Consider the following 22,220-nt stretch of genomic DNA (forward strand, 5'->3'; position numbering starts at 1 on the left):
GGGTTTTCATGATGTTCTTCAATGTTCTTGCTTTGTTCATACCAAGAACAAAAAGTTTGGTGATTTGATTCAAAGTTTTGGTTGGTTACATAAAGTCTTTGTTTTGTGTTGGTTGGTGTGACTTTTCAATCAACAAGACATTTAAAAAAAAAAAAAAGTGATTGGAAGGTTGAGTGTTTGAAATTATGTTAGTCATCGTTGGTGTGTACTTTCCTTTCACACCCATACCTATTTTATGTCAACACCTTACCTATTTTTCAACTTACTTGACTTTGTCATTCATCAAAAACCACTCCCTCACAATACCATGACCGGCCACCCAATTAAAGTAGGGTACTTTTGGGGCTTTTATGCAATTACATAAAGTTTTGATACTTTTTTGTATTTGCACTTTGACCTGAAAGTTTACGTTTTTACGTAAAGGCCCAAAATCACTAAAGGACAATTTTTTTTGCTCCTTTAATGAATTTTTTGCATTTGTTGAAATTTTGGGTTCTACTTGTAATTACATGAAGTAGTGGACTTTTGTGTTTTTACAAAGTGACTTCAAAAGTTTGTGTTTTGCAATATAGCCCAATGGTTGAGGTTATTGCTTTTTGGCCCAAATTAGTTGAGAACAAAATAGTTTTGTATCTTTAAATGAGAATTGGATTTTCATTTCATTTAGCTCCATCTAAATCAATTCTATGGATACATAAACCAAATGACAATGTTGCATTCAAATTTAATTAGTTAAAGTGTTAATTAATTAAAGAAAGGGTGATTATGAACCTAAGCCTATGATAATTGAGCTATGTGAAAGACCGTCTCTCAAATTTGTTTGAACCATGGAAATGTGTAGATTAGATTTTGGTTGTAATTTGATATGATCAAATGTTGTAAAAGAGCATAAGCTATTCTTTACTTTAAAGTAATTTGTTTTGATCAAATGTTGTAAAAGAACATAAGCTCTTCTTTACTTTGAAGTACTCATTTTCTTGTTTTATTTGATTGCATGAAATTGGAGTAGTAGGGTCCAACGCCCAATAAGAAAAACACGTCTTAATGTGATTAAAAGCGTAACTAAAATCAATCACCATTCCTAGACCGAGATCCAACAATAGGCTCATGTTGGATCGAATCAAAGGTTCATAGTCATCCTAAGGCCCTAAGGCAACTATATAGTCCATCAATGAATGCGAAGCTTATGTTAGTAGTACCATATATTCTTGCTTTAAAAACTGTTTTACAGGCATAGTCGGAGTATCATATACTACTAAATCAATCACATGGACCAATAGTTGTAATAGGACCAAATTGTTTTAATAAGATTAAAAAGCTTGCTTATATGTGATGAAACTTAAAACCCTCAACCAAACCATTATTAAGCTGACAAGTGTGAAAGTGCTTTGAACATTTTTTCATGGCCTTTCACCGTGCTAGGCTCCAATCGTTTGTGACTCGTACACCGACTTCACCCTATCATGGAGGAGTACAAAGTGCGTGCTTACACTCAAGAGGAATCCTATACGCATACATGAGGTTGTGAAGGTAGGCAATGAGAATGATCAATATCATATCATTGTGAGGTTGTTCTTGAACCCCTACCCGAATTTGCATGGTGGGAATGACTTAACTAAGTGCAATGGAGTCAACATCATATCATTGTGAGGCATCATTCTCTAGAGGCCAAATAAGATGGGTACTTAGAAGAGATGTAAATGAGTAAGCGTACTCTCTCATTATTATTGTTGCTAGCCAACATCATATCATTGTGAGGTGGGCTTGGTAATAGTGAGTCTCCCATACCTTACTAAGAGTTTCCTCCAAAACTCTCGAATTCCAATGAGGGATATGGAATTTGCCAAAAATAGTGGGTGGTGCTATTTGATTTAAAGACTGAGATCAAATAGCTTAAAATCAATCAATTTATATTCGTTATGTATTTATTTACCGATATATTTGCAAATGCTATCCAAAACTTGACAAATAAAAGCCGAAGGCTTTAGTTTCCGGACTTGGTACCACAATACCATAGATTGTCTTGAATGGATTGTATGTGTACCTAAGTAGTCTCATTCTTACAATCTTCCTATTGATAATGTATCATTGGAAGAACATATTAGATAAGTCTATCATAAAGAGGACAACACTTTTAGTGTCATAATTCTTCACTTACAAATCGTTGTATGAAGAAATAAGCGTTGCTTTGAACAACCCTTAGTTAACGCAAACACTAGTGCTTGTTTCTTTGTTAAATGAACAAGGAACTTGAGAAGTAAGCACAAGGGCATCGATACTTTATGTGCCATGATTCTTCACTTACAAATTGTTGTCTGAATAAATGAGAGTTGCCTTGAACAATTCTTGAAAGTTTGTAATTATGTTTAGAACATAATGGTTGATTGACAAAAATAGTCCATCAACATGGACTTATGATGATTTTGAATCATTGAGTGCTGAAGTGTTAAACCACTCCAAGAGACGGAAGCTAGGCAAAGACTTCACCTTTGTGTCCCTATCCAAATGGTTCACTAAGTTTATTGTAAACTATATAGTGAACATTAACCGCACACTCTCCAAATCGTTTGATGTGTATAAACACAATTGAAATAAGTTTCAAGAGAGATAGTGGGAGTTTAGGGACCATGACTATTGTAGTCAAAGGAGAAGTCAAATGAAGAAGGCAAAATAACTCCAAGGGAACAAACTTTCTTTATGAAAGGATGGACATTGGAAGGGGTATTTGCAAGAAATGTCTTGCAAGTGTCAAGAACACACCTTTCGAAGGTGTTGTAAATTGTTCTTGAATAAGTTCAAAATAGTTGGTTCTTCTACTTGAATGCATGATTCCGTATTAGTAACTATGTTTTACAATAGTTGTATAAGTGTGGCTAATAAGAAGTAGAAGATTAATGAGAGAAGAGAAAGTACTTCACATTCAGAACGTGAATAAAATATAGATCTCTACCAAAGCAGATAATACTTACTTCCTCATATGAACTACCAAAGAAATTGGAAAACCAAATCTTGTCTTTACATTCCAATTTGAATAAGAAACTTCATTCCATCACTAGAAGAGATGGATGAATGTTTTGGTTGACAAAATATTATTCTTTATTAATGAATGATTGGATTATTGTAATCTAATTGATTGTCTCTATAGTAGAGATGATGTGGTAGTGTTGACTGTTTAGAATATAACAATGCTTAAAGCCCAAAATGTTGCAAGATAGTGACTAATCCCACGGAGTTGTGACACCTCTAAAACATAAATTACAAGTTGGTCATAAATGGATGCTTTGGATTGTTAGATCTGGATCCAATGCCTTCTTGTTAAAACTGTATAGAGGCGAAATGTTCGAATCTTTATTCTTTTAGAAAGAATAAAGAATCATACACTTAGATGTTAGTGGGACTTGTCCACAACATAATACTACTCATGTTGTATGACATTCACCAAAGATCGCTCTCGGTTGGACTATCGTTTATTTTGAATAAACACAAGTCCGAATGCTTTGCAAAAGGTTTCAAAGAATTCAAGAATGTAAGTTGATGAGTAAGACGTCTAAAGTATTTATCTCCTTTGATTTGATCCAAGGAAAAATAACATTTTAGAAGAGTTTCCTTGAAAGATATCAAGGAAAGTAGCATCAAATACCCATATACAGGATACATACTTCTAAGACAATATGATTGTCAATTAGAAGATCTTCCAAAATTTTCATGACTTCATAGGATATAGTTGGAAAGAAAGACAAGTCTTAAGCGTGTTAAGATTTGGGGTTGTGTGCTCATAAGCAATATTTGTTTGAGAACAATCTTGTGGGATATCCTTAAATTAACCTTTGGATATCACTTCTATAAACCAACTAATAAATGTTATTTGTTGGGTAGTTCATTGTAGTCCTATCAAAGGATTTTCCTAATATAGAGTAAATGAACGAAAGATAGAACTCAAAGAATGGGATCTTTGAGATACAAGATGATAATCAACTAATATAACAACCTAGTTCCTACACTAGTAGCTCCAAGGTAGTTGAGAAAGATTTATAAACTGTCTCAGTTGAATGGTTTGAACTTTATGACTAAGCCATAGAGTTACACCTCTTAATTCGAAAGAAATAAGAATGAAAATCCTTATGACTACATTGAGTATATATACGACATACACTCAAGAAAATGGTATAGTACCATTTGACCCGAAATATTGAAACCTTCATAGCTAATTGGTAGCTTAAGATGACTACAACCATAGAGATTGGTTGACTTAGAAGAAACCATCTTTGACGTAGTTTGGTTTCTGTTAATTCGAAGACTGCTAACTACAACTAAAACATGATTCAATGTTTGGACATAATATGGGTTTACGAAACCATTATCAAGATAGTCTTGATAATATATGTCTAAGACTAAGAATCACAAGACTTGTAAGTTGTAGAGATCCTGATAGGAGCATATTTATGCAACTTTGTTATCTTATTTCTTTGCATTTTCTTTGTTAATTTCCATTTATTTGGTAATTTATGTTATTTTCGTATTATTGTAGGTCAAATTGGTAAAGATGACAATAAATGGCAAAATGGAGGAATTTGGAGCAGTTTTGGACTTGGATTGGACAGCAGGCTTGGATAGCATGTGGGCTGACGTTTTTGGTGCTTAAATGGTGCTATATATGTGCTAAAATTTGGTGAAATTAAAGTGGAGGCTTGGAAGACAAGGAATTACACAAGAAAGAGGAATCCTAGTTGGAGATGAACCTTATCTTATCCTATCTTATCCAATCTTACCTTACCTTATCTCCAGCTGCAAGGAGGAATCCTTATCATATTTCAACGCTTCGTATCTGATTCTAGGAGTCCTAAAATAATTCAAACTACCTAATCTTTTTCCTCTTGGGATTCAGCTGTGCCGTTACCCTATATATACATTATTACTGCAAATTAGAAAAGAAAGGAGTGTGCCATGCCTACCATTCATCCATTGAAGTTGTTGGAATTTTCAGAGCTCTTTCTATCCTTATTTTAAGTTTCAATGTTTATTTTAGATTATTTTTTGGTTATGATGAATATGTGTAACTAAGTTTCTTTTTAGCTAGAGGTGAATTCGAAGCCATGATCATATGTTTTATATAAATTGATTACATCTAGTTATTTTTTCATAAAACATGAATGCGATTTACTTATATGCTTTATAGAAAACTTATTCTTGTATGTTTATTAAGGGTGCACACTTAGTTTGCATGCAGGGATTTGATGCTAGAATATAAGGGAATTTCACCTAATCGTTATGAACTTATATTTGCAAGTAGTAAAAGTCAATAGTCATGATTGAGTTAAGTAAATTCCTGGCAAGAGTATCATGTTTTTCATAGTTACGAATGTTTTGTCAATGCTTATGATTATCACAAAACTTAATGATCTTTGAGATGTATGTCTATCATGCTTTTCATAGTTAGGGAACTTGAGAAGAATAATTTGGTTGCATCGCTGAGTCCAATTCAATGAACATAGGAAAATCTGAGAGTTAATTAGTGATGGTCATTGTTAATTTGGGGCATTGTCATTCATGGGTTATAGGAAGAATAATTGGAAATCGATTTGTATGCATATGTTTCATGTGTGGAGAAGAATCCTTTAACTATCCTTTCATCCATATTTAGTTCACAACTTAATTTACTTGCTGCCATTTAATTTTGTTTTAGTTAAATTCATCCAAAAACTCCCCCCTCATTGTTTTGTTGTTAGTTTAATTTAGTTTTCTGTTTTATAAGTTTAATTTGTGTTGATTAGCATCCCTTCTAATCCCTGGAATAGAACGATCCCTACTTACTCGTACTATGATTGCATAATTTATAGGGTTTAATTTGTGTGTTAGTTTTTACCACATCAGATCCATTCATCATGAATCTTAGCAAGCTAGTGGGAGCTATAAGCATCTTATGTGAGAAAGATCAAAGGAAAACTAATGAAAAGGGCTTGAAAACTTTGAGTTTTAACAATAAGGACAAAATAAAGGTTAAAGTGAATAGTACCATGATTGACTTTTTAGTGTAAAAATGTGGTTTTTCGTTAAAGTGAACAGTACCATGAGCTTTTCGTTAAAGTTCCTGAAGATCAAATCGTTTGATTCCTTATAAAATGTAATTGAATCTTTTGTTTACTAGGTTTAAAAAAGATTAGTGGGAGTTAATCATATTCCTAAATTTGAACATATATATGATATATTAATTTTGGAAATGAAAGGAATTATTCTTCGTTAAAGTTATGACTTTAAACATTCTATAATGATAAAATGTATATGGGAGACATAATCTATATACATGGGATGGAAATCTATAATGATAGATTTCAGGATATAATTGGATTATATCAATCCCTAATGATAGACAAAAGATGCTAGGAAGTTTCTCATATAATGATAAACTTCAATCAGAAGGACAATTCTAGTGAGACTAGGAAGTTGCTATTCTCAAAGGGAACGTACCCTTTCACTCCCAAATAAATAATTCGTAAATAGAATCCTTTATGCATAAGCAAAAAGGTGATTTATGTATTTCATATTGTATGAAAAACGTTGGTATGAGTTATACCAAGATCGATGCAAGCCCAGGATTAGAACCATGGCAATTGTCAAGTGAGTCCTTAAGTATTTAAGGAATACTAAAGGATAGATTCCTCAAGAATGAATAAGAATTAGAGTAACGTAATGGAAGCGTAAATGTATTAGATTATGAATTTAATATCGTATCCATCATTGGATGTCTCTTTATTTTGAATGAAGAGATAATTGAATATCTCTTTATTATGACTAAACAGATATTTGGGTGGAAACATTAAAAGTAATGACTTTAGTGTGTTCCATCGTGCATGCAAAATATATCACCATATAGAAGCTTACAACAATGTTGTTTGGATGGGAAAGTTCATCCCAAGCCAGGGAATCAAGGTCTCATCAAGATCCGAACTCAAATGAGAGACTAAACCACATGATTGAGATTCATGTATAATGGTGACACACATTGGATAGTAGACATGAATAAACTATCAATCCAAGCAATGTGGTCAAGAGTATTGTATTAGAGAAAGACCGTATTGCATTGTAATCCTAAACTGAATAGGTTCTCCACCTTTTCTGATTAGCTTGGTAGCCATGACATGCTGCTAGGTGTCACTCATGGTTTGCGGAAGCCCTAAAGGTGTATAATCACTAAAGGGAGAATTGAAAGTATGTTTCAATTCACAATCGATTTGAAGAGTTCTAATTGCCCATTGCTTCGCTAAAAGAAACCTAATGGATCGTACACCGTGTAAGGTAGAGATTGAACAAATAACAAAGATGAGTAAGAATAATTAAATGGTTTAATTATTTATGGCTGGGATTAATTAATATGTTAACTAATCAGACGAATAAGTTCGTTATAGACCTTGGGTTAGTTTTGGGCCGCAAGGCCCAATGGGATTTGAATGTCATGTCCAATAACTCAAGTTGTATGACAACTTGATATACAAAGGGCCTCAAAGCCCAAAGAACCCAATATGGCCGGCCATAAGAGTGATGGGTAGTGAACTTGGCTTAATTGCAAGTTTGCCGCTCCATTGGAAGGTGGTATAAAGGCAACTTTATAACCATTTCATCCTTAGAGTTTTCTTTCGGAGAAAAAGATGAGAACATATGCTCTCATTTTCTCTCTAGGAGGCCGCCCACCTTGGAGAAATTACTAGCATCTATTTCATCCAAGGTTACTCATCTCTTCATCAATGCTTTGCTTGGTGTGGAGACTTGGAGGTTCTCTATTTTGGGAACTTGGAGAATCCATGCTACCCCCCTCATCCAAGAAATCCATGGAGCTAAGAAGTAAGGAATGAAGGCCTTATCTCTATTTTGGGACGATAGCAGAACCAGGGACGTATTCATAACATATCACTGCAAGACGCTCAGAACAATCCTGATTTAATCATGGGTAAGTTAAATATTCTTGGTCATTTTGCTAGAGTATTGATTGATTGTGGTGCTACGCATTTTGTTATTTCTCATACATTTGCTTAAGTGACGCAACCCTATCCTACACCTCTAGGATATGATTTAGAGTTTTATATGCCTAGAGGGGATAGATGTTTTATGGACCGGGTATATCCAGGATGTCCAGTCATAGTAGACGATGTTGTTATGCCAGCTAATCTTATACCATTGGATATTATGGATTTTGGTGTGATTTTGGGCACTGATTGGTTGCACCATAATCGTGCCAAGATAGATTATTATGGAAAGACAGTCACATTTCATTGTCCTAGATTACCTGAAGTTACATTTGTAGGAGAGTCTAGTGGGGTGAGGCATGGTATTATTTCTGCCATGTAAGCCAAAAGATTGTTGTCGAAAGGTTGTCAGGGACATTTGACTCATGTGGTGTTGAATGATGATGCTCTTAGTAGTGTGGAGGAAGTACGTGTGGTTAGATATTTTTCGGATGTATTCCTTGAGGATTTGCCTGGGTTGCCATCAGATAGAGATGTGGAGTTTGTTGTTGGTCCGCTTCTAGGTACGAATCCTATATCTTTGACTCCTTAAAGAATGGCTCCTGCTGAATTAAGGGAATTGAAAGTTCAGTTACAAGAATGAGTGGATAAAGGTTTTATTCATCCTAGTACTTCACCTTAGGGAGCTCCAGTCTTATTTGTGAGGAAGAAAGACAGAACTTTGAGCCTGTGCATTGATTACAGGCAATTGAATCGGGTAACGATTAAGAACGGTTATCCATTACCTCGTATAGATGATTTATTTGATCAACTCAGAGGTGCCTGTGTATTTTCTAAGATTGACTTGAGGTCGGGTTACTACCAGTTCAAGATTAAAAATGAAGATGTCCCTAAAACCGCATTTAGTACTCGATATGGTCATTATGAGTTTTTTGTGATGCCATTCAGGTTAACTAATGCACCAGCAGCTTTTATGGATTTGATGAATCGAGTATTCCAGCCATATTTAGACAGGTTTGTTATTGTCTACATTGACGATATTCTGGTATACTCTAAGTCTAAGGCTGAGCATGCTAGACATCTGAAATTGGTGTTGAGCAGTTTGAGGGAACACCAATTATATGCCAAATTTAGCAAATGTGAATTTTGGTTGAATCAAGTGGCATTTTTGGGACATGTCATTTCTGCTCAAGGCATTCAAGTGGATTCTCAGAAAGTGGCAGCTGTGGAGAATTGGGAGCAACCTCGAACCGTCACCGAGGTTCGAAGTTTTCTTTGCATAGCAGGCTATTATAGACGGTTTGTTAAGGATTTTTCAGTGATTTCTTTGCCAATGACAAGGTTGACTTGAAAGGATGTTAAGTTTGAGTGGGATAATTGTCACAGCCCGTCCCGGAGGTACTTTTGGCGGGAATGTGAAAGGACAAAAATGCCCTTGTCAGGTATCAAGGTATGGGTGTATTACGTTTTGAAAATGTTTGGTCCCTAAACTTTTAAGAAGTTGTTTAAGTTAGAAATATTTTGGAAGTTGATTTTATATTTTTGTGGTTAGGGACTTAAGAGAGATTTTGGATGGTGTGGATTGGTTTGACCACACAAGATCAGTCCCTTTCTCTCCTCCCTCTCGATCACTCTCTCAGTCTCTCTCTCTCTCCCGACCTCACACCCAAACACACCCATATCGTACGGACCACCACCAAAACCCTTCAAAACTTGGCGGATCGGGGCAAATAAGGTATGTATCTTCATCGTTTTGACGTCCTGAGTTCATTGGTGCTAGTTTTAGGAAGTGAAACCTTCGATTTCATGTGAATCCCGAACCTCCATTTTTGAGGTACTGTTCATGCGAACGTAAAATGTTGTGTTTCAGGAGATTTCAAGCTTGTGGTGAGCTTTAGGAGGTCCTAAGGAAGCTCGGGGACGTTCGTTGGAGAGTTTTGGACGTCGGGATCGTAGGTTTCAAGTTTGGCCGAATCCTTGGTTTTTGCAAGGTGAGATTTCGTAGTTTTTAGGCCCTAAAACTAGTCCAACGTGATAGTACACTCTTAGGGCTTCAATTTGGTATAAAATACGAAGAAAATGGGTGAAAAACGAAGGAGAACAGTGAGTTTGAAATTCGGCCGGAGTTCGGCCGGAGTCCGGCCGCCAGAAAACCAGTCCGGCGAGACCTGCGAAGAAGATGACACGTGCGCTGCACGTGCTGCGCGTGGCCAGCGCGTGGACCCGTGCCACGTGTGGCGCGTGGGGGCGCGTGGGGCTTCCAAAAATTTTTCTAAAAATTTCTCGACGCTCGTGACGTCGAGTAGGTCGATGTGGTATATTCATATACCAAAATTGAGCATCGTATGAGAAGTTATTTCGAATTATTGGTGATATGCTTAAAATTAATGTTTTTATAGTTGTTTCGCATATAGGTGAGACGTATCCCGAGGACGACCGCATCCAGGGACGCCACGGGGGTTACGACCCGTCGACTTATCAGTGAGTGGGCAGTTTTGTTTTCGTATTACCTATATGCTATTGTTTTCCCAGAAAATGCATTTATATGAGAAAACGTTTTTAAAATGCCATGCATAGAATTATTTGGAAAAGGTGAATTTCACATGAGTTATATGATTGATATATGATGCATACATATTGCATGGTGCTGTGGAGGCACAGGTAAGTCAGGTGAGTTCATTTATTCATTGAATTGTTGTTGTTGAGATGTGTTGAGCTCATAATCTGCACCCTAGGTGTTAGTGCTTATATTATTCACCACACCGCACGCTCGCCTTGGATCCAAGTAGGTGGATGTCGTACAGACCATGTGAGGGTTCCGACATGCTAGTCGTACAGATCACTAGGCGTGATTCCGACTAGTGGGTGATCTTAGTTATGCGCGCTGATGATATGATGAGAGAAGCACTAGAGCGTATTTTTACACCTTTCATCGTATAGACTACCTTACGTAGTTCCGAGTGATGTGCAGAGTAGGGCCGTATAGGTCACTGTGGTGACTCCGGCTTAGTGAGATATTGAGCTATTGAATTAATCGTATAGGACCAACTGCAGGGTCTCCGATTGATTCCTTATTTCACCTGATTTATATTTTGATTTATGGCATGGCATGTTTCTTGAAAATGTTAAAGATTTGAGATTTAAGTTTTGAGATTTTATATGGTTATATATATTTCTGGGAAAGTATACAGGTTTTTACGGCGAGGGGATATAATTGTTTTAATGAAATGTTTTGGAAAACTAATTTGTTTTACTGACCCACTCATTTTGTTTTGCGCCCCTCCAGGTTCTAGTTTAGCGGTGGTTGGCTCACGAGGTCCTTTCCGGCTTTCTGACAGATTTGGGACATGTAGGACTCACCTGAGGGTGATGTATTCTTATTTTAGTCTTACTTGACTGCAGATAACCTATGCTCTGAACTTATGTGTTTACTTGTAAACTAGTCCGGTTATGTCCGTATGTGGTTATGTTGAATTTGGTTTGAAATTCTGTTGATTTATGTTGTTATTACGCTTCCGTGTCGTGCTTATGGTTACGTCACGCCCACGTGACGGCCAGCACACCTGGATCCTCCGGATCAGGGTGTGTCAGTTTGGTATCAGAGCCTAGGTTGCAGTCCTGTAAATTTGTTAATGTCTTAACGATCTTTTGATGTTTTCTGTCAGAATCATGCCGCCTCGTAGAGAGCGTAGAGAGTCCCGCCGTACTTCTGAACCTAATTTCCCGGATATTACTCAGTTAGGGGAAGCGATGGCCCAGGCTTTACAGAATGTGATTCGTCCTCCCCCTCCTCCGAGGACACCTCTGGAGACCATGTACAACTTGAAGTTAGATCGGTTTATGGGTAATGAAAGTCATGAGGGGGCAGAGAAATGGCTTGATCATATTGAGAAAACCTTCCAGGTGATGCAGAGTCAGGGGAATCTCCCTGCTAATAGGTGGGTGGAGACCACCACTTGGTTTCTGGGTCGTGAACCAGCAGCATGGTGGATGAATCAGGCTAGGTATATGTCACCTGAGACGGCAGCCGACTGGAAAGTGTTCAAAGAGCATTTTATGAAGAGATTTGTCCCTCCTGAGTATATTGACCGTAAGAAGCAGGAATTCACCAGGTTGAAACAGAGAAATATGTCGGCACATGAGTATTATAGAAAGTTTACTGATTTGTCTCGTTATGACACTGATACCGCTGGTAATCAGGGAGAGATGCTTCGACGTTTCAAGTTGGGATCTAAGAAGAAGTGGCGTACCTTTGCCAATGCACTCCCCTGCGCTGATTATCATGAGTATTTCGAGATTCTGGTTAGGATGGAGGACTCTGATAATCTTCCTGACAGTGAGGATGACGAGGACAAGAATGAGGGTCAGAAGAAGAATGACAAAGGTAAGGGTACCTCTATTCCGGGACCTCGACAGACACAGAGTTTTAAGAAGAGTGGAGCGAGTTCGAGTTCTTCTAGTGGGGGATATAGTTTTACTGGCCCGAGGAGAGGTGGTGGAAGATTTTCTGGTGGACCCAGATTTCAGGGTCAGAGGGATGCTGGTGGATCTGGCGCTCCATGGTGTCGCCGTTGTAACTTCCGTCACCATGGTGAGTGTATGAGAGGTTCTGGTGCTTGCTTTACGTGTGGGCAGATGGGACATCGGGCTTCTCAGTGCCCTCAGGGTCAGCAGAGACCGCAGCAGACTAACATGCCACCTCCAGCACCAGTTCAGCAGAGTTTTGGACCGGGTGGTTATGGCCAGCCGAGTCGTGGTGGTGCTTACCACTATCAGGGGGATGCTGCTCCGTATGCTCCCGGACCTTATCAGTATTCCCAGGAGCCTTACTCTCAGGCTGGATATTCTCAGGATTTTGGAGGTTATTCATCTTATTCCTCTATGCCAGCTGGTGGATCGCAGTGGCATCAGGGAGGCCAGCCCCGTCAGGGGGAAGTTGCTACGGGTGGTGCAGGATCATCCAGGCAGCTTAGTCAGCCAGGTCAGGGGCGTAATCCTCAGGGACGAGGTAATCAGGGCAATAGAGGCCGAGGTGGACGACAGCAGGCTCAGGGGCGAATTAATCATATTTCCTTGCAGGAGGCTCAGAACCATCCAGACTTGATTATGGGTACGTTGAATGTTCTTGGTCATTTTGCTAAGGTTTTGATTGATTGTGGTGCTACGCACTCTGTGATTTCTCATACGTTTGCTCAAATAACCCAACCTCACCCTTCACCTCTAGGATTTGATTTAGAGTTTGCCATGCCTAGAGGAGATAAATGTTATGTGGATAGTGTGTATCTGGGGTGTCCAGTGATGGTTGAGGGCGTGATTATGTCCGCTGATCTTATTCCGTTAGATATTGTGGATTTTGATGTGATTTTAGGGGCCGATTGGTTACACCATAATCGTGCCCATATTGATTGTTATGGTAAATCAGTTACTTTTTATCGTCCTGGATTACCCGAGGTTACTTTTGTGGGCGAGAGCAGTGGGGTGAGACATGGAGTTATTTCTGCCATAAGGGCGAGGAAATTATTATCGAAGGGTTGTCAGGGATATTTGGCACATGTGGTATTAAATGATGTTGCTCCTACTAGTATAGAAGAAGTTGGTGTGGTCAGACATTATCCGGATGTATTCCCTGATGATTTGCCGGGATTACCACCAGACAGGGAGGTGGAATTCTCTATTGATTTGCTTCCAGGTACGGACCCTATATCTCTGACTCCTTATAGAATGGCTCCTGCTGAGTTGAGGGAATTAAAAATCCAGTTGCAAGAATTACTTGATAAAGGTTTTATTCAACCTAGTTCTTCACCTTGGGGTGCCCCAGTATTATTTGTGAGAAAGAAGGATGGAACTTTTCGATTGTGTATTGATTATAGACAATTGAACCGGGTAACGATTAAAAACCGTTATCCATTGCCTCGCATTGATGATTTGTTCGATCAGCTGAAAGGTGCGTGTGTATTTTCTAAGATTGATTTGAGATCTGGATATTATCAATTGAAGATTAAAGAAGATGATGTACCTAAGACGGCTTTCCGAACTCGGTACGGACATTATGAATTTTCGGTTATGCCGTTTGGGTTGACTAATGCACCTGCAGCTTTTATGAGATTAATGAATGAGGTATTCCAGAAATATCTTGATAAATTCGTTATTGTTTTTATTGACGATATTCTGGTATACTCTAAGTCCCAAGCAGATCATATCCGACACCTTAATTTGGTGTTAAGGAAATTAAGGGAGCATCAGTTGTATGCCAAGTTCAGTAAATGTCAGTTTTGGTTGACTGAAGTGGCATTTTTGGGGCATGTTGTATCAGCTCAAGGTATTCAAGTTGATCCTCAAAAGATTGCAGCAGTGGAGAATTGGGAGCAACCTCGAACCGTCACGGAGGTACGAAGCTTTCTTGGCTTAGCAGGTTATTATCGACGGTTCGTTCAGGATTTCTCTATGATTGCTTTACCGTTGACAAAGTTGACCAGGAAGGATGTTAAATTTGAGTGGGATGAGAATTGTGAGCGGAGTTTTCAACAATTGAAGTATTGCCTCACTCATGCACCGGTGTTGGTACTTCCCGACGATAGCGGTAATTTTGAGATATATAGTGATGCTTCATTAAATGGTTTGGGATGTGTTTTGATGCAGCATAATAAGGTGATTGCCTATGCTTCTAGGCAGTTGAAAAATCATGAAAGGAACTATCCTACTCACGATCTTGAATTGGCAGCAATTGTTTTTGCTTTAAAAATTTGGAGACATTATTTGTATGGTGAGAAGTGTAAGATCTTCACTGATCATAAGAGTCTTCAGTACTTATTCACCCAGCATGATCTTAATCTTCGTCAGCGAAGGTGGATGGAATTGCTAAGTGATTATGATTGTTCTATTGAATACCATCCAGGTCGTGCTAATGTAGTAGCGGATGCACTGAGTAGGAAACCACAAGGTAGACTTAATGCCCTATATGCTAGTCGTGTTCCTCTTCTTGCTGAACTGAGGGCAACTGGAGTAAGATTGGAGTGGGAGAATCAAGGTGGAGCATTTCTTGCTAGTTTTCAAGTCAGGCCAGTTTTGGTGGAGCGTATACTTGCATCTCAAATGGTGGATGAAGAAATTCAGGAGTTGGTTCAGTTAAGAAGTGAAGGGAAAAAGAAAGACCTCAGAATTCGGGAATCAGATGGTATGCTCATGCAAGAAGACAGAATGTATGTTCCGAATAATGAGGAATTGAAGAAGGAAATTCTGGATGAAGCACATTGTTCAGCTTATGCGATGCATCCGGGAGGAACAAAAATGTATCATACCATTCGACCATTTTATTATTGGCCGGGTATGAAAAGAGAAATTGCAGAATATGTGAGCAGGTGTATTATTTGTCAGCAAGTGAAAGCAGAAAGGAAGAAGCCCTTTGGGCGAATGCAACCCCTTCCTGTTCCCCAGTGGAAATGGGAAAATATAACCATGGATTTCGTGTATAAACTTCCTCGTACGCGAAATGGATTTGATGGTATTTGGGTAATTGTGGATCGACTCACCAAGTCGGCGCATTTCATTCCAGTGAGGGAGAAATACCCTCTGAATAAATTGGCTAAGTTGTTTATTTCGAAGATTGTCAAGTATCATGGAGTCCCAGTAAATATTATCTCCGATTGAGACCCGAGGTTTACTTCTAAATTTTGGGTGGCTTTTCAGGAAGCTCTGGGTACTCAATTACTGTATAGCACAGCTTATCATCCTCAAACTGATGGGCAATCAGAGAGGACCATTCAGACGTTGGAAGATATGTTGAGATCTTCGGTATTACAATTTGGTGATTCTTGGCATGATCGTCTGGACTTAATGGAGTTTGCTTATAATAACAGTTTTCACTCGAGCATTGGTATGTCCCCATTCGAGGCACTTTATGGTAGGGCGTGTCGAACGCCATTGTGTTGGTCTGAGGTTGGTGAACGGGTATTAGAAGGCCCTGAGATCGTGGATGAGACGACTCAAAATGTTCAGGTAATTAAGTCAAACCTGAAAGCAGCCCAGGATCGACATAAGAGTTTAGCGGATCGGCATACTACTGATCGAGTGTATGATGTGGGTGATTGGGTATTCTTGAAATTGTCGCCTTGGAGAGGTGTGGTACGATTTGGGAAAAGAGGGAAGCTAAGTCCGAGATATATTGGACCTTATGTGATCATTGAAAGAGTTGGTGAAGTTGCCTACCGGTTGGAACTGCCTCCGGAGTTATCTAAGGTCCATAATGTGTTCCACGTCTCTATGCTTCGGCATTATATTTCTGATCCTTCTCATGTGATCCCTCCTCAACCGTTAGAGATTAATCCGGATTTGACGTATGATGAGGAACCGGTCACTATCTTGGATTGGAAAGATAAGGTTCTAAGGAACAAGACGGTGAGTTTGGTCAAGGTGTTGTGGAGGAACCATTCTGCAGAGGAAGCTACTTGGGAGACGGAAGACCGGATGAGAGAGGTGTACCCAAGGTTATTTTACGAGTATTAATTGATTTATTTGGTTATGGGAATTTCGGGGACGAAATTCTATAAGGAGGGGAGATTGTCACAGCCCGTCCCGGAGGTACTTTTGGCGGGAATGTGAAAGGACAAAAATGCCCTTGTCAGGTATCAAGGTATGGGTGTATTACGTTTTGAAAATGTTTGGTCCCTAAACTTTTAAGAAGTTGTTTAAGTTAGAAATATTTTGGAAGTTGATTTTATATTTTTGTGGTTAGGGACTTAAGAGAGATTTTGGATGGTGTGGATTGGTTTGACCACACAAGATCAGTCCCTTTCTCTCCTCCCTCTCGATCACTCTCTCAATCTCTCTCTCTCTCCCGACCTCACACCCAAACACACCCATATCGTACGGACCACCACCAAAACCCTTCAAAACTTGGCGGATCGGGGCAAATAAGGTATGTATCTTCATCGTTTTGACGTCCTGAGTTCATTGGTGCTAGTTTTAGGAAGTGAAACCTTCGATTTCATGTGAATCCCGAACCTCCATTTTTGAGGTACTGTTCATGCGAACGTAAAATGTTGTGTTTCAGGAGATTTCAAGCTTGTGGTGAGCTTTAGGAGGTCCTAAGGAAGCTCGGGGACGTTCGTTGGAGAGTTTTGGACGTCGGGATCGTAGGTTTCAAGTTTGGCCGAATCCTTGGTTTTTGCAAGGTGAGATTTCGTAGTTTTTAGGCCCTAAAACTAGTCCAACGTGATAGTACACTCTTAGGGCTTCAATTTGGTATAAAATACGAAGAAAATGGGTGAAAAACGAAGGAGAACAGTGAGTTTGAAATTCGGCCGGAGTTCGGCCGGAGTCCGGCCGCCAGAAAACCAGTCCGGCGAGACCTGCGAAGAAGATGACACGTGCGCTGCACGTGCTGCGCGTGGCCAGCGCGTGGACCCGTGCCACGTGTGGCGCGTGGGGGCGCGTGGGGCTTCCAAAAATTTTTCTAAAAATTTCTCGACGCTCGTGACGTCGAGTAGGTCGATGTGGTATATTCATATACCAAAATTGAGCATCGTATGAGAAGTTATTTCGAATTATTGGTGATATGCTTAAAATTAATGTTTTTATAGTTGTTTCGCATATAGGTGAGACGTATCCCGAGGACGACCGCATCCAGGGACGCCACGGGGGTTACGACCCGTCGACTTATCAGTGAGTGGGCAGTTTTGTTTTCGTATTACCTATATGCTATTGTTTTCCCAGAAAATGCATTTATATGAGAAAACGTTTTTAAAATGCCATGCATAGAATTATTTGGAAAAGGTGAATTTCACATGAGTTATATGATTGATATATGATGCATACATATTGCATGGTGCTGTGGAGGCACAGGTAAGTCAGGTGAGTTCATTTATTCATTGAATTGTTGTTGTTGAGATGTGTTGAGCTCATAATCTGCACCCTAGGTGTTAGTGCTTATATTATTCACCACACCGCACGCTCGCCTTGGATCCAAGTAGGTGGATGTCGTACAGACCATGTGAGGGTTCCGACATGCTAGTCGTACAGATCACTAGGCGTGATTCCGACTAGTGGGTGATCTTAGTTATGCGCGCTGATGATATGATGAGAGAAGCACTAGAGCGTATTTTTACACCTTTCATCGTATAGACTACCTTACGTAGTTCCGAGTGATGTGCAGAGTAGGGCCGTATAGGTCACTGTGGTGACTCCGGCTTAGTGAGATATTGAGCTATTGAATTAATCGTATAGGACCAACTGCAGGGTCTCCGATTGATTCCTTATTTCACCTGATTTATATTTTGATTTATGGCATGGCATGTTTCTTGAAAATGTTAAAGATTTGAGATTTAAGTTTTGAGATTTTATATGGTTATATATATTTCTGGGAAAGTATACAGGTTTTTACGGCGAGGGGATATAATTGTTTTAATGAAATGTTTTGGAAAACTAATTTGTTTTACTGACCCACTCATTTTGTTTTGCGCCCCTCCAGGTTCTAGTTTAGCGGTGGTTGGCTCACGAGGTCCTTTCCGGCTTTCTGACAGATTTGGGACATGTAGGACTCACCTGAGGGTGATGTATTCTTATTTTAGTCTTACTTGACTGCAGATAACCTATGCTCTGAACTTATGTGTTTACTTGTAAACTAGTCCGGTTATGTCCGTATGTGGTTATGTTGAATTTGGTTTGAAATTCTGTTGATTTATGTTGTTATTACGCTTCCGTGTCGTGCTTATGGTTACGTCACGCCCACGTGACGGCCAGCACACCTGGATCCTCCGGATCAGGGTGTGTCAATAATAATTGTAAGCAAAGTTTACAGCAGTTGAAGTATTATCTCACCCATGCACCTGTTCTAACACTCCCAGATGATAACAGAAATTTTGAGGTTTATAGTGATGCTTCCTTAAATGGTTTGGGTTGTGCATTGATGCAACATGGTAGGGTAATTGCTTATGCTTCGAGACAGTTGAAACCTCATGAGAAGAATTACCCTACTCATGATTGGGAGTTAGAGGCTATCATCTTTGCTTTGAAGATTTGGAGGCATTATCTTTATGGTGAGAAATGTAAAATCTTCACAGATCATAAGAGTCTACAGTACCTATTTACTCAGAGAGATCTTAATCTTCGGCAGTGGAGGTGGATTGAATTACGTAGTGATTATGGTTGCACAATTGAGTATCACCCTGGTCATGCAAATGCAGTGGCGGATGCACTTAGTAGGAAGACTCTAGCTAGACTTAATGCCATTTTTGATTGTCATGTTCCTCTTCTTGCGACTTGAGGTCCACTAGAGTGGAGTTAGGAGTGGAAGATCGAGAAGAAGCCTTGCTTGCTAATTTTCAAGTTAGGCAAATTTTAATTGATCGTGTGCTCGAGGCCCAGATGATTGATGAGGAGACCCAAGAAATAATTCAAGCAAGGAATCAAGGTAAAAAGAAAGATTTCGGGATTCAAGAAACTGATGGCATGCTTATGCAGGAAAGCATAATGTATGTGCCGAATGATGCCGAGTTAAAGAAAGAAATTTTGGATAAAGCACATATTTCGGCATATGCGATGCATCCAGGAGGCACTAAAATGTATCATACCATTAGACCATTTTATTATTGGCCGGGTATGAAAAGAGAAATTGTCGAATATGTGAGTAGGTGTGTCATTTGCCAACAGGTTAAAGGTGAAAGGAAGAAGTCGTTTGGGTTGATGCAGCCACTTCCCGTTCCACTGTGGAAATGGGAAAATATTACTATGGATTTTGTGTACAAGCTTCTTCATACATAGAATGGTTATGACGGCATTTGGGTGGTAGTTGATTGGCTTACCAAGTCAGCACATTTTATTCCAGCGAGAGAAAAGTATTCATTAAACCGATTAACTAAGTTGTTCATATCACAGATTGTGAAGTATCATGGCGTTCCAGTTAATATTATCTCGAATCGAGATCCTAGATTTACTTCCAAGTTCTGGGTAGCATTTAAGGAAGCTCTTGGTACGAGATTACTTTATAGTACGACATATCACCCTCAGACAGATGGACAATCTGAGAGGACTATACAGACATTAGAGGATATGTTGAGATCTTCAGTGCTGCAGTTTGGAGACGGTTGGCATGATTGTTTGGATTTGATGGAGTTCGCCTACAACAACAGTTATCATTCAAGTATTGGTATGACACCATTTGAGGCACTTTATGGGAAATCTTGTTGTACGCCTCTATATTGGTCAGAGGTTGGCGAAAAAGTTTTAGTGGGCCCTGAGATTGTAGACGAGACTACTCAAAATGTTCAGGTAATTAAGTCTAACCTGAAAGCGACCCAGGATTGACAAAAGAGCTTATCAGACAAGCATGCCACTGATAGGAAGTATAATGTAAGTAATTAGGTATTTTTGAAGCTATCACCTTGGAAAGGTGTTGTACGATTTGGAAAGAAAGGAAAGTTGAGTCCTAGGTGCATTGGACCATATATGATCACCGAGCGAGGCGGTGAGGTTGCTTACAGGCTTGAGTTGCCTTCAGAGTTGTCCAAAGTACATGATGTATTTCATGTTTCGAAGCTTCGTCATTATGTTTCAGATCCTTCACATGTGATTCCTCCTCAACCTCTGGAAATTAATTCGGATTTGACTTATGATGAGGAACCAGTGACTCTGCTGGATTGGAAAGATAAGAAACTAAGGAATAAGTCAATGCATTTGGTGAAAGTATTATGGAGAAATCATTCAGTGGAAGAAGCTACTTTCGAGACAGAGGTTCGAATGAGAGAGATGTATCCACGTTTATTTTATGATTATTAGTGGATGTATTGGTTGTGTGTAATTTCGAGAACGAAATTTTATAAGGTGGGGAGATTGTCACAGCCTGTCCCAAATTATTATTATAGGTGATGTAAAATGACGGTTTTATCCTTGGATGTTAAATGATGTGTGTGAGTTATTATTGGGTTAAACTCTTTTAGATTGGTGACCCAATTAGAACTAAGACTTTTCTTAGTGTTGATTGGTGGCTTTTGGACCACACACACACCCATCTTTTTCTCTCTCCTTTCCATGCTCCCTCTCTCTTGCAGACTCTCACTCTCTCTCTCCCTTCTTCGTACGGACCAACCCAAAAACCCTTTTAAACCTTGTAGATCGAAGGTTTTAAGATCACCATTGTGTTCGTGAGGACTATACGAGTTCAAAGGTACCATTTTCAGGTAAGGAAACCCTAAAAAACCTGTGAAAATCCAAGCTCTTATTTTAGGTACTATTCATGTGGACATAAAATCTTATGTCTCATGGAATTTTAAGGACACAGGGAGGCTTTGGAGGTCTTCACGAGGCTCGGAGTAGTTCGTTGGAAGAAATTGGACGTCGAGATAGCTAGTTTCGAAGTTGGCCGGTTTTCTCAAATTTCTCCGGCAAGAATTCGTGGGTTATAGGTCCCAAAACAGGTATAACGTCGTTCCTCACATCTTCAGCTTCCCAATGGTGCAAATTTCATAGAAAATGGTGAAGAAACGAGTGAGAAAATAAGATTTTTTGAAATCCCCAGTATCCAGCGACTGTGTCAGTTAGAGTTAATAGTTACCATTGGGTTTTAACGGAATATTCCTAACGGCAGTTAAAGAATCCGTCAGGAATCCCTGCGCGTGGCCACGCGTGTTGCTGTGCACTCGTCGGCGCGTGGCGGCGCGTGAGGGTTCAAAAAAATATTCTAAAAATTTGGGAATGATCATGAGGTTATGTAGGTCACTGTGGTATATTCAAATACCAAAATTGAGCATTGTATTAGAAGTTATTAGCTAGTTTTGCCTATGTGCTTTAAATAACGTTTTTATAGTTAATTCACATATAGGTGAGACTTATCCTGAGGACGAGCGTGTTCAAGGGCGACTTGGGGGCTACGACCCTTCGACATATCAGTGAGTGGGCTTTTGATTTTTAGTATATATTAATATACTTGATATTTTCCCAGAAAATTTGTTTAAATGAGAGTATGCCTTGAATGCCATGCATATAAATTTATATTTCGTATATGAATTGGTATATGATGCATTATATATAATTGTGGTGCTGTGGACGCTCAGGTAAGCTCAGTTGAGTTATGTTTGGTTATGTGAATTATCAATGGTGCGATATGTGATTGAATAATGTTGAGCTCATAAGACTGCACCTAGGGTGATTAAGATTTAGCCAGAGATATGGCACAGGCCTGAAAATAATGTCACCTCACGCACCATATGCTCACATTGTATCCAATTTAGGTGCATAGTCGTATCATATAGACCATCTTAGGTGGTTCTG

General features: G+C 39.2%; 1 protein-coding gene and 1 long non-coding RNA gene across 2 annotated transcripts; both read left to right on the plus strand.

Annotated features, from left to right (window-relative positions):
* Positions 1-9,366: 9,366 nt before the first annotated feature.
* LOC126595422 (uncharacterized) lies at positions 9,367-12,931 on the plus strand. The gene is made up of 7 exons (XM_050261724.1): positions 9,367-9,408; positions 9,511-9,693; positions 9,829-9,949; positions 10,358-10,439; positions 11,245-11,307; positions 11,624-12,819; positions 12,861-12,931. The coding sequence occupies exons 6-7, from the start codon at positions 11,628-11,630 to the stop codon at positions 12,929-12,931; spliced, it is 1,263 nt and encodes a 420-aa protein (XP_050117681.1). The 5' UTR covers positions 9,367-9,408; positions 9,511-9,693; positions 9,829-9,949; positions 10,358-10,439; positions 11,245-11,307; positions 11,624-11,627.
* A 3,846-nt stretch (positions 12,932-16,777) lies between these two features.
* Positions 16,778-18,519, plus strand: LOC126595620 (uncharacterized). The gene is made up of 4 exons (XR_007613627.1): positions 16,778-16,872; positions 17,008-17,128; positions 17,537-17,618; positions 18,424-18,519. It is a non-coding gene; the product is annotated as an uncharacterized LOC126595620 (long non-coding RNA).
* The last annotated feature ends 3,701 nt before the right edge of the window (positions 18,520-22,220 follow it).

Source organism: Malus sylvestris, chromosome 13 (genome assembly GCF_916048215.2).
Source record: "Malus sylvestris chromosome 13, drMalSylv7.2, whole genome shotgun sequence".
Lineage (NCBI taxonomy): Eukaryota > Viridiplantae > Streptophyta > Magnoliopsida > Rosales > Rosaceae > Malus > Malus sylvestris.

What these genes read in the sequence shown, in the direction of transcription:
- LOC126595422 (XM_050261724.1), top strand. Translation starts at nt 11,628, where the DNA reads ATGCCGCCTCGTAGAGAGCGTAGAGAGTCCCGCCGTACTTCTGAACCT. An exon ending in ATATTCTCAGGATTTTGGAG is followed by an intron (nt 12,820 to 12,860) that starts GTTATTCATCTT and finishes GGTGGATCGCAG; the next exon opens with TGGCATCAGGGAGGCCAGCC.